The 12,705-nt window shown below is 45.7% G+C and overlaps 1 protein-coding gene across 1 annotated transcript; it reads left to right on the forward strand.

Annotated features, from left to right (window-relative positions):
- Window positions 1-1,075: 1,075 nt before the first annotated feature.
- LOC144107855 (syntaxin-12-like) lies at window positions 1,076-11,097 on the forward strand. The gene is made up of 9 exons (XM_077641070.1): window positions 1,076-1,310; window positions 2,226-2,336; window positions 2,438-2,509; window positions 2,644-2,713; window positions 3,619-3,844; window positions 3,982-4,155; window positions 5,708-5,780; window positions 8,180-8,262; window positions 10,412-11,097. Exons 2-9 carry the CDS (start codon window positions 2,291-2,293, stop codon window positions 10,505-10,507), a joined length of 840 nt encoding a protein of 279 aa, XP_077497196.1. The 5' UTR covers window positions 1,076-1,310; window positions 2,226-2,290; the 3' UTR covers window positions 10,508-11,097.
- The last annotated feature ends 1,608 nt before the right edge of the window (window positions 11,098-12,705 follow it).

Genomic DNA, 12,705 nt, shown 5'->3' on the forward strand with positions numbered 1-12,705 from the left:
TATCGCTGATATTGGTGGCCTTTATGGGCTGCGGCTTCTGCTTTTTCATTGGCCAGAATGCCACAGTGAGCTGGTATCCGCTGAAATGTAATGCAGTGGCCTGCGACAATAGCTAAATGATGTAGATATCCGGTGTCAAGGGAAATGGGCTGATGATTGGTGTTCTTCAGCAGTTTGGACAGTATCTGCAGGGATGCTTTTGAGTTTGTGAAGATAATCCATCGGCTGGGGGATCGGTGCAGGGTATAGGAAACAGCTTCTTTAATGCCGTGAAGCTCGGCTGTCGTAGAGGAAGTTTGGGAGGATTTCAAAGCCACGTCTTCACAGACTTAGGTGTGATTGCAGTGCATCCAAAACGCTCGTAAAAAAAATCGCAGTAGTTGGCTGAGTGGTTAGGGCGCTCGGCTACTGATCCGGAGTTCCCGGGTTCGAACCCGACCGCAGCGGCTGCGTTTCGATGGAGGCGAATCGCTAAGGCGTGTGCTGTGCGATGTCAGTGCACGTTAAAGATCCCCAGGTGGTCGAAATTATGCCGGAGCCCACCTCCACTACGGCACCTCTTTCTTCCTTTCTTCTTTCACTCCCTCCTTTATCCGGAAAACTACCCTTACGGCGCGGTTCAGGTGTCCGCCGATATGTGAGACAGATGCAGCGCCGTTTCCTTTCCATAAAAACCAATAACCAGAATCTCGATATGTGATCCGAGCTGTCTCGCTTTCTTTGTATTTAGTTTCGGTTCTCGCGTCAATCGCAGTTGCCACTACACAACAGCTACACCATACAGCAACTACTCCCAATTTCAGCTTTTGCAGATTGCCCCGTCATCTATGGACAGTTTAATAAACTAATATTGGTTTATTACAATAGCATAGGTCTTTTTCTTTACTGCACGAGCCTATCATTATTTGTGAGAAAGACATTTAAAGAAGATACTCGGACCCCAAACGACACAGTTTCGCGACTGAAGACAAGCATGGATGAATTAAACCAACGTTAGAATTAAACCTCGTCCCGCGTGACCCGTGGCGTCACGAGTTTCCATGACGCAACTCTGACACGTGACGCAAACGCTGCTCTGCTCTGCTGGGAAAGCACCCTCCGTCGGCGCTAGCTCATCTGTGCTGCATCCTGCCGTGAGCTACGACAGGTGTTGATGGCTGCTTACACCGCGGTGCCGTGACAAAAACATCGGCGATAGTCTTCAATGTCAGCAGCAGGCGCCAGCGTTGGCGCTCGCTGAATGGTCCACGACCACCCACGGGACCCGAAGATCAACGTTCGCTCAGCTGGGAACCTCAATCGGCGTCGAGGTAGGCCTACTTCGGACCTGTGTCTGACTTTTTGCTTTCTGTCGCGAGCGTCCCGGCGTGATTCACCCCCGCGACCCCGCCAACACCCGTGGCAACCAGATCACGAACACGCAATCTCATAACGGAGACGAGGTCGGGCGTTCTCTCGCATGGACGGCACGGCTCTGGGTCTGACATATGAAACGCCCATCCACCTTCTCGCGTGACGGTCTTGTGTCGCGGTTTTTTTGTTTCTGCGTGTGTACGCGGTTGAGAAGCAGCATGGGAGGGCGCGACGAATTCTTGCTCACCGACGTTGCGCCCCTGACTGCAACCGGGCGTCGCGGAAGTAAGAACATAGTGCGCACAGAGACACGAAAATTTGTCATATCCGTTTCGTCTAGTCCAGAGAAATCGGATCTTCGGTCCTGAGGAACGTTTATCGCGGCCCCAACATAGCCAAGACGTGAGCGATTAGCCGTTTCTGTCAGCGACAAAGTGGTATAACCTGATTACACGCCCGAAATACCCGTCTTGTAGAGGACGGAAGCAGGCTCCATTGAACAATGAAGGTCCCCGGTTCCCAGGCGCGTATCGGGTGACATACTGCTTCCGGAGTAGCTTGCATTGAGTGAAATGCCTGTGATGTGGGCACCGATTGTTAGGTAGCGTTAAAGGCTGTAAGTCAGATATCCTGTTTCGTTTGATATATTTGGTGCTGTAGAATATTAGCAACCTCCTGTAGCCTGCTGTACCACTCTTCACTGAAATATACCTTGTCAAAAACTGCTCTGGCATCCATGCGTCTGTCACGTGCATGGTGGCACTGATGCCTTCATTCACTGATCTGTGTAGTGCGTTTTCTTCTCACGAGTTTTGATGCACCATTTATATCCTTTCATACCACATGAGTTTGTTCATTTTCCATCTGTTTAGGGTCGTATCGAAAAGGACGACAGGAGACTTAAAATTTTAGTCGGTCAAGATTGCTAGCTGCCACCATGACTGGGAGATACGCCAACTTCAGCACCGGATCCGGAAATGCCGGTATGAATGTAGACGGAGTCTATGAACCACTGCTCTTTGCAAGATTTCGCAGCCTGTGTTGATTTGCATCATTGACTGACCTAACTGACGCTCTCTTGCAGGCACATCAAACACAGATTTTCAGAGCCTGGCGCAAACGATAGGGACAAATGTCCAGAAAATCACTCAGAATGGTGAGACCGATGTTCCTTTCACTTTCAATGGAGGACATGTTTGTGCTGGACATTTTCACCTGGTGCAGGGCAGAAATAGCAAAGGACCTGTGATAAAAATGAAAATGAATGCACTTGCAATTTTTTTTTTTCAGTGGGATCTATGAAGAAAATGGTTCAACAACTGGGTACCTCCCAGGATTCTGAGACCTTACGCTCGCAGCTGTATGTACCAATTGACAAATGTTTCATTTCATTTGTGACATGCATCTTTATCATGCTATATAGCTGGACTCTTGGTTGCAAAGACCTTTGCACTCATGGTCATCATGGTTAAAGATAAGATAATGGTGCCATGTGCAGAGGAAAACATAAGAGGAGGAATCGAAATGGCGACTGTAGCTATTTTCGTGTACTTCAAATTGCAAAGTAAAAGTGACCATTGAAAGTGCTTGGTTTCATGGAGATGTATTACGCACAAAAAAATAATGGGGCACTCGGTATTATTACTGCCATTCGAAAATATAGTGATGCATCGGAATGCCAAGTCGAGTGCTGACTTGGCAGGTGATACGGAGCGTGAAAGATATGTACATTATTCCGGTCTCTAAATGTAAAGTACCCCAACTTAGAGTTCACCTTCCACATCATCTCGTAGCTCTTTAAACTGCGATTTCGGCTGCAAAGAACCTAAACTGAAATGCAATAGACACAAAAGAATGATTATAAGTTATTCGTGTGCTGTAAATTGAGGATATGAAAAGAATCATTTTGAGCAAGGCGATTCGAAACGCTAACTTATGTATTGAGAAACACAGTTCTAATCTATTGCAGCACAGAACCAATGATTTCTCCTATTTGCCAACAAGTAGCACTACATAACCGGAAGCAAATCATCATCATTACCTGCAGTGCTGGTCAGACCGATCACTACATATCTGTGGGATTGTGTCTTTGAGAGAACAGAATTGTGCATGCCAGACGTCTTGCTTGATAGCGGGCACGAAAAAAATGTCTGTAAATCGGTTTTGCTTCTGAAGAGCATTACGCAGCACAGAAGTGACTGTGGAGCAATCGTCTGAGCGTGCAGCATCCCTTGACCGGGTTGTCGTTCTTATGGTGTGGCGCAGACACCAGATCCAGCAGTACACCAACCAGCTGGCCAAGGACACCAATGCGCAGCTCAAGTCCCTGGCATCTATGCCCCAGGGTGAGCAGGGTGCCGGAAGGCTGCTGCGCGAGAAGCTCACCAACGACTTCTCCGAGGCCCTGCACCACTTCCAGCTGGTGCAGCGCGCAGAGGCCGACAAGGAGAAGGACTCGGTCAAGCGCGCCCGCGCTGCCTCCGGCATCGGGGTATGTCTTCCTTCTGCCCTGCCTTGCTCAGTTCTAGAACCACCATATCATTTGTGCCAGTCTGTTGTCCAATGTATGGCATCTAGCAGTCCAGTGCATGACAGAACATTGCCTGGTCTGGGCGGACGTGTGTGCAGTTTGAGTCGTCGAGCGGCCGGGGCGGTGCGGGCAACCTGATTGAGTTGGCCTCGCCAGTGCAGCCACAACAGCCCTCGCAGCAGCAGCAGCAGGCGCAGAGCTTCGCCCAGATGGATGAGCAGGTCAACCTGGAAATGTTGCGGGAACGGGAACAAGCCATCCGCAAACTTGAGGTGAGAGGTGCTCAGTACTGTCCTTGAACGGTGTTCCTGTAGGAAGAAGTGCAAAGGCAGAAGTGTACCACGTGCAGTGCTTGCCCATTACAATATGTCGTTTGGCCATTTTTTACAGCGTAGCTGTTAGTGGCTCACCTCTGGCGGGAGCAGCGTCATTGGCGTAGCACATCACATGACCTTCTCATTGTCACGCTACTGGTTACATGCATGACATCACATGGCTGCGATGTTAGTGGAGTCTGTATTTTATCACAAATAGTGAAAGTACTGACAGCTGCACTAGTAAAACTCATTAATGAGAATGCACAACAGTAAAGAGATTTCTTTTTTAACAGTGTCAGCAACTATACAAGCCATTATAACCATAACCTCATATAATTTTGTAAGCCGCCGTAGTGTTTCAGTGGTTATGGCGCTCGGCTGCTGACCCGAAAGACTCTGGTTCAGTCCCAGCCGCAGCGGTCGAATTTCGATGGAGGTGGAATTCTAGAGGCCCGTGTACTGTGCAATGTCAGTGCACATTAAAGAACCCCAGGTGGTCGAAATTTCCGGAGCCCTTCACTACGGCGTCCCTCGTAGCCTGAGTCGCTTTGGGACGTTAAACCACAAACCAAACCTCATATAATTTTGTGGCCACATTGGAATTGCAAACTGTTCTTCTGAACCTAGCTAAGTGCTTGAGCAAGTCTTTTGATGTATCCACGAAGAGCGATACTGCAATGCATGCAGTTTGCATTTTGTTAGTAGTGAAAAATGAAGGGAAGTTGTCATGAGAAGTAGCAAATACCGAGCACAATTTTATACAAGTGCAATAAAGTTCATAGCTTCTCACTGTTCGCTGTCCTTTCCCTTGACATTCCTCTTTATGATTGGTGTGTTTCCTGTGTCTTGCTTGCATTACACCTGCTTCCCTCGTTCTTGATGTACACTCTGGATACCACCCTCAGTATGTAGCATGCGCCATCAGTGTCAAATAACACCTCAACAGGACAACTGAAACGTGAATACAAAAAGACGAAATATTAGCTATTAGAGAGGAAAATAGACTGGTCTTCTGACCTTTGAAGTGAACATCAACTGTGCTAGTATCTAGTCTTCCTCAGCTAATATTTTGTCCTTAAGAAAAAAAAAATGCTGTGCATTGAAGAGCTGGACGAGACAGGGAATGGGACAGGTTCAGTAAATGGGAATTGCTCTGTCTTGTCTGTGTTCTTATTGTGCAGATTTTCCTCGACGATGCACGACCAGCTCACTCAACAGTGTGCTATCCTTAGATTTTCTCATTTTGCTGTTTGCATTTCAGTTATCTTGTTTGCATTTGTATTGATGCTGATAGTAAGTTAGTAAGCAAGTATCAGTCTGTCTTATCGAAATGAGAATTTGATTACTGTAATGAATTCTCTTTATTTCAATTAAGCAGTGTGTAGTGGGTTGTTTGTATATAAACATAGCGTATTAAGATGCTTACAGTACTGCTGCTAATCTTTTCTTTTGTAACAGAGATCTTAATTCTGCTGTCCTTTCTTTGTTTCTTGCATTGCTTGTGCAGAACGACATTGTGGACGTGAATGCAATATTCAAGGACCTGGCAACGATGGTTCATGACCAAGGAGACATGATTGGTGAGTCATGACTGAAAGCCACATTAGAGGTGCACACAAAAACTAATATCAGGGTATGTTCAGTGCATCTATGGTTTAATGACAGATGGACATTACACGGCTATTTCTTTAATTAGTGTAGTTCACTTTTAAAGCTCCTACGAATTAGTTTGTCTTCATGCCTGGCACCTTAATGTTACCCTACTGCCATTGTATGTGTACTTCCTTTGGGCTGGGATGCTTCTTTGTAAAAAATAATTTCAGACATAATTTTGTGAGTTTGTCTAAAACCAGCTTTGTGCCTAAACCAGCATTGTGAGCTGGACTGGAATACATTGTGCTGAAAAGCACTGTTCTCCCATAAGTCACTGGATTTTGGCACAGCCCGTCGTCTCCATTGGTTGAACTTTTCTCAGGGTCGTTTCCTTTGAGCGCTGGTTCATTGGCCGTAGCCGAGGGAGCGGGTCCCTCCAGTTGGTGGCCATAAATAAAAATAACACTTATAAGCACAGCAACTTCTCTGTTATTTTGTTATGTTGGTTTGTCATGGAATCATCCAACTGTTTTGCAGTGTGTCGGGGGACTCTGATATTTCAAACATCCTTAAACTTGGTTTAAACAGCGCAAAAGACGCGGACGTAGAAAGGACACACAACACACACCCAGCGCTCCTTAAACGCCATCCAGCTTCAGTGGCCTTGTGCTAAGAGAAATTGTGGTCATTTCTTGAGCTCTCTATCTCTTTCTGTCTTTGTCTTCCTGTTTTGTTTGTTTTGCTGATGAGTGATACTTCAGTTGCTGATGCGACGTGAACTGACACTTGACACTGAAGCGCACCAAGGAGGCAAAGCAGAGGAGACGACACTCGCTATCGACTTTTGGCAGAGGGTCACGATAAAAAGGCTATCTTGTCTCTCCATTGCCTCCAAAAGTTATCTTGTTTTCTGACTCCCCAAACTGGGAGGAAAGAAGATATTCATAAAAGCAGTCACTGCGAAGTGCTTACTTCTTCCTACTTGAGCACGAGACAAATGAAATGTTTTGCACAGATAACCTCAAACATTGCCTCACTCACGTGCTTTGTCTGTTTGGTCAACAGAAATCTAGAAAGGACAATTAGCATATATTGTCGCCACTGGACTTGACTGTAAGAAAGCACCGTTGTCGCATGATTTTTGCCATGGCAATCATTTTTAGCAGCATTGACAGATTTCAATTTCCATCTTGTGTAAGTATGGATGTAGGAAAATTCTCGCTTTACTCTGTTATTGTTGCCTACATTAGTTGTTATTTATTCTGGATTTATGTTTCTTTAGCATGCTTGCCGCAGTGGCTCAGTGGTTAGGGCGCTCGGCTACTGATCCAGAGTTCCCGGGTTCGAACCCGACCGCGGCGGCTGTGTTTTTATGGAGGCAAAACGCTAAGGCGCCCGTGTGCTGTGCGATGTCAGTGCAGGTTAAAGATCCCCAGGTGGTCGAAATTATTCCGGAGCCCTCCACTACGGTACCTCCTTCTTCCTTTCTTCTTTCACTCCCTCCATTATCCCTTCCCTTACGGGTGCGCCCGGTTCAGGTGTCCAAGGAGATATGAGACAGATACTGCGCTATTTCCTTTCCCCCCCTAAAAACAATTATGTTTCTTTAGCATTGCAGGCAGTAGCCTTTTTGTGTCATGTTTGTGCACATAAAGAGTAGTGATTTTTTTTTCCTTAAAAAAATTAAAATTTACGGATGCAATCGTTGGTTGGGGTAATATATTAGCAAAGTGTTTCCATTCTGATAATGAAAATAGTGGTTGTGTTCATTATTCAAATAAACACTGTACTTATTTTCTCTCGTTGTAAAAAGTCAAGTATACAACATTTCTCTGTGTCCATCATTCACTCAGTGCTCATGCAGAGCGTGTCGCAAGTTGCGTGCAGTGCACTTTGACATGAGCCATTTTCTCGGTCATCGTGAATGCCTGAGGGCACTGGGCGTCCATTTCACATAAGCGTGTTGCACTGTGGCGACAAACAAGCGCTCTTATAGATCTTATAGGCTGTATTGATGCTTGTTATTACTTTAAGCAGCACCTCATATGCAATGTAAATTGTGCTGCTTCCACCCGAACCTGTGTAAGCAGTATCATTTACACTGCATAATACGACAGAGAGAGTATTGTGTATGACTAGGACCACGTAAAGAAGCCAGTGTTATTTGGGAGGAGCTAAGCTGGGATGGATAGTGAGCACCATATTTGCATCCGATGAAACCCTGGGTTTCTGGAATTGTGCTTTCTTTGGACGGAGTTGCCGTGCTTTACACATGCAGCGAGTCTTCAAAAACGCACGCAGGTACCGCGCTTAGCTTTACAGGATGTGCGGGAACTGAATGAACTGCTTTGTGACAATGTGTTTTTGCCTTATTTGCACTTTACAGACAGCATTGAGGCAAATGTGGAAAGTGCGGCAGTGCACGTCGAAGAAGGGGTCCAGCAAGTTGCAAAGGCGAGACAGCATCAGGTGTGTTTGTTTTCTCTAGAAGGTTATGGGTCCTGTGAGTGCAGTTGTATAGTCAGTCAAGGCTTTATCAAAATAAAGGTGACTCGGCAGGCAGGAAAAAAAGTGTTTGCACAATTGTTCGAGGACCGTCTCCATACCCAACAGCAGTCGGCAACCTGGGACTGAACTTGACACACAAGGGAAAAGGGATGTACCTGATGATGGCAGACCTGATGATGGCAGAGAATGGGATGGACCGCTGAGGTTGTGAAATCTGTAGGCCATGGCTGGCACATTAGGTGGGGTATAGTAAAATCTCAATAATTCTAACTTTGTTAATTTGAAATTGTTTCGAAGAATTTCTATGCTGCCATAATTTCTCATGTAAATTTGACCAGATAATTCAAAGCGATGGGTTTCACTAGCCCTGTTTTGTGTGCTATGTGGGAATGCCCAATCCCGATTTCGCCGCAAACTGGTGCACCAACGGCCCCTCAGAGCCATGAGGCGGCACCACAGAACAATGCCGATACTTGATATAAACCAGCCTCGGTACTCCCTCACAAAAGCCAGTCTATGGTAATGCTTGCGGGCTGCCGAATCGCGTGCCTGCAGATGAGAAGACATGCTTCACTGCAGCGTAGCCATGGGTGCCGGTGGCAGCGTCAGTGCATGTCCGGTGACACAGCCATTTTTGATAAGCGCCCACGACGGGTTGACTGCGCGAAATGGCAGCTTGCACCATTTGCTTGAGCAGTGTGCTGTGGTTAGAGGGTCAGGTTACCGGCATTCGTTACTAAAGCACCGTCAAGTGTATGTCGATCTTCTGAACAGCGATCATCCGAAACTCTGGGGTCGGCCTATACGCAGAGCAGACCTGTTTGCGGGTTCCGAGAGGGATTTAAACAAGCGGCGGGTAACACGTGCCTCGTGTTTGTGTCCGCTTCCGTCGAAAAAATTTTGTCAGTTCATACACAGATCAGTTACGCTAAAGAAAATCTGAATTACGCACCATTCACCCATCTCGTTCGCGCTGGCAGTCTCTTTGTGCGACAAGTGATGGGTAGCGCAAGAGCAAATTATCGATAATCTCCGGGGCTTTCCCAGTGTTCATGGTGCCCGAATCTGAAACTACAGGCCTACAGGACTCTCTGCAGTTTGGTTTGCTGCTATTGGGCCACACGAGAATGTAGAAGGCAGGGTGAAGTGCCATTTTTTCACGTTCGATCTCCGTTGGCCTGAGACTGCTGGCCTGGTGATCGTATCGTTACGGATTTATTGATTTGAGTTGCACATTCGCCATGACGCCATCCTGCGAGAAATTACCAAAAAAAAATGTGGTGGCAAGACAAATGGGGGATGTTGTTATGCAGGGACTTATATTTGGAATCAACTTTTCTTTGGCCAGCAAGGGCTACGAGTTGGGGTGTAGACTTTCACTTGGCAGTATGTGACGATTGCGTAGTTCATCCAATAAAGGTAGCACATTCTCGCAATCAAATTTTTTTTTGCCTGAGTCGCATTTTTGTGTCTGTGCTCGGTTAATTCGAATATTTCTTTAATATTATGTACTGTGCTTTCTTCTCTTCGTCCCTTGTCGTTTGGCACGGTTGCAATATGCACTCCATTGTATTTTTGCACGACTTGCAAATTAGGTATATTCAACTGTGTTGTACTGTTTTTGTTGCGAAATCTTTCTTTTTTTCTGTTAAATGGGCGTAGGTATATTGTTAAGTTCAGTAATTTCTTGGCAACCATAGCTGTGAGTGGCCAGGTCCAAGAGGATGCATACTGTTGCCTTTTGAAAGCCCCCAAAATCTTCTGTTGGATTTCTTTTGTACACCGTTGACTGTCTAGATTTTAGACTTAGTGGCCTATTGTTATTGAGCTGTGTATGTATCAGCTCTGTGGGTGACTGAGTTGACAGGCTATCATTTCAGAGGCTTTCAGAATGCTCGCCTGACACGTGTATTAGTACTGCCCAATTTTAGCGGCTGTTGAGCCGCTCGTAAACAGTCCTGGAAACTTTTTGAAAGCAGTGTACCTCGCATGTTGAAAAATGTCCCTGGTGAAATTGAATTTATTTCCAATGTTTTGTACTTGTCGTGGACACTTGAATCGCATCTTGTCTTAAAATGCTTTTTCTTTTTTCCTCGCCTCATCGGAACAGGAAAAAGCCAGGAAGAAGATGTTCTGCCTTTTCCTCATTGCTGTTATTGTGCTGGCCACTCTGATAACCATCATTGTAGTGTCTGTCAAGAGATAACGGAAGACAGCATCGTGGGAGCCTGCTCGTCTGGCCTTGCGTTTGAAGCCAGTGAGAGAGGAGAGAAAAGAGGGAAGGCGAAAAAACAAACACACCCTCGTGATGCATGTTTGAAGATCTTTTTTTGTTGACAACCCGACGAACTGGCTCGCATTCTGCTAGTGCCTACAACAAAAATATTGGTAGCCAGCCGGTTCTGAAACATTCCACACAGATAGTTGTCCAAGAAGATCTGAGGTTGAGTCGAAATGGGGATAGGACGGTTAACGCTGGTTAACACTGTTTAAATGGCACGAGCTGATTTGCTTAGACTGCACAGGCACGCTATTTTCCTTCTTTTTTTTCTGGAGGAGCCGAGTCAGTCTGGACGCTGAATGAGAAAGGCTAACTGCGCATGTTCTACCCTCCCGTCGGCGTATTTGTTTTGTCGAGTCGTGTTCCCTGTATTTTTTTTTCCCTGCCTTTTTGGCGTTATAGCCAGTGATGTACATACACTAATATATTCTGGCTGCCCTGATGTAAAATCCCGAGATGAGGGTACACCACAGTCCTGTTGAGATGATCAATAAACAGTGTGCAAAAAGAAAAAATGCCTTTTGGTTCTTTTATTCTGATGTCGAATTGTGTGGTTATGAAACACTGTGGCAGCTTCTTTCTGGCTTGTCAATCTTCCAGCTCTGTTGGGCAGTGTCACATGAATACTTTTCTCCGCAGTAAGCTGTACAAGTTTTCAAGGTTTTCCCTGCAACATTCTGCATTGGTTTAGTGGAGTCCGATCTCGAGCCACTGGATATGGACCAGTGTTTGAAATTTGTGATGTAGAGTTACACGATTCAGTTTTCTCAGTAGTACAGTCCCAGAGTTGCTAAGTGGAGTAAACAATAAGCAAAAACAAAATTTAATGGTTCACACATAGGCCTAGTTTAGATCTGACCCAGCAGTTTCGTGCATTTGCACTCCTTGGCCCCAGATGCATAGATGCTTGAGGCCGTAGCTTTTGAAAAAATGGATGGATATGGCTGAACCCTTTAAATCGGGCGGTGGCTCAAGAAACCTAGCCATGACTTATGAAATCTTACTCTTGTCTTGATTTTAGCCACCAATCAGATAACCTTCGCTTGGTTACTTCTACCCGCTTAAAATCTACTTTCCCTTCACTGTCCTTAAACCCCAATGCCTTGGGTAAATCAGCCCCGCTACTTTCCACTGTAGGGTTTACAGAAAAGTATCAAGTGTTTAGCCGTTTCCTCCTCCTCTCCGCACGCAACGCACAGCGTGTCTATTTCGTGGTACCTGACTCTATATGTCTTAGTCCGCAAAACTCCCGTCCCGGCCTCGAACAACAGAGCATCCCCTACAATTATCATAGATATTTTCTTTGGCAATTTTCTGCGTAAAAATTCTTTAAAAAAGTTTGCATCGGGCTAAGCAGTGCCTTGTGGTGGCTATTGGGGGAGACATTTTATAGAAGTGGATGAAAGCGCTTATTCCAGTTGATTGTGACAATTTTTGCTGTGTTTTGAAACGCATACGAGAGCTGTTCAATACGCCAACAATTAAGGATGCACAAATTATTTGCAATCTCCTCTAAATTTGTATTACCTTTTGTGTTGCATTTTGAGATGCTTTTGAGTGAAAACTTCGAAAGCAGTGAGACAAGCTGAGATGTGAAATGGCTTCTTTTTCCACTGCCTTCCCTGGGTGTGTGTTTTCATTTAGGTTGCATTCTGAGATGCTTTGGACTGAAAATCTGTTTAAAAAGTTATCGGATGAACCAGGAAGCAAGACAGGTTGAAGCCCTGTACCGTTCAGAGAATGGATTTATGCGGATACTACAGCACAAAAACCTAAGAGGTAGCATCATGTCCAGTTGCATGCTTAAGGACGGCTCTGTCATACACTTTGTGACTCGAGTTGCCTAGGAAAGCCCATGCTGTCCGGGCTTTTAAGGAAAGTTCCCATTGGCCATGAAGTACTGCTACTGCACTTCTTGGTGTGTACTTTGTTTTTCTGTGTTTTTTGTATTAACTGGGAGTGTTGTGTGTCGAATGTTACATCTCTCACTCTTTCTACATGCATTCTCTCCTGCCCTTTATGAAGTAGCCATGCAGGCACTGTGCCTCTTTGGGTGGTAATGTGCAGCCTGTTCCCTTTTCCATGTCCAGTGTGTGGCTTCATGGTGTTGAGCAAAATAATAA

The sequence above is a fragment of the Amblyomma americanum genome, chromosome 10 (assembly GCF_052857255.1).
Source record: "Amblyomma americanum isolate KBUSLIRL-KWMA chromosome 10, ASM5285725v1, whole genome shotgun sequence".
NCBI classification, from domain to species: domain Eukaryota; kingdom Metazoa; phylum Arthropoda; class Arachnida; order Ixodida; family Ixodidae; genus Amblyomma; species Amblyomma americanum.

What these genes read in the sequence shown, in the direction of transcription:
- LOC144107855 (XM_077641070.1), top strand. Translation starts at nt 2,291, where the DNA reads ATGACTGGGAGATACGCCAACTTCAGCACCGGATCCGGAAATGCCG. An exon ending in GAGACCTTACGCTCGCAGCT is followed by an intron (nt 2,714 to 3,618) that starts GTATGTACCAAT and finishes GGTGTGGCGCAG; the next exon opens with ACACCAGATCCAGCAGTACA. An exon ending in AAGCCATCCGCAAACTTGAG is followed by an intron (nt 4,156 to 5,707) that starts GTGAGAGGTGCT and finishes TTGCTTGTGCAG; the next exon opens with AACGACATTGTGGACGTGAA.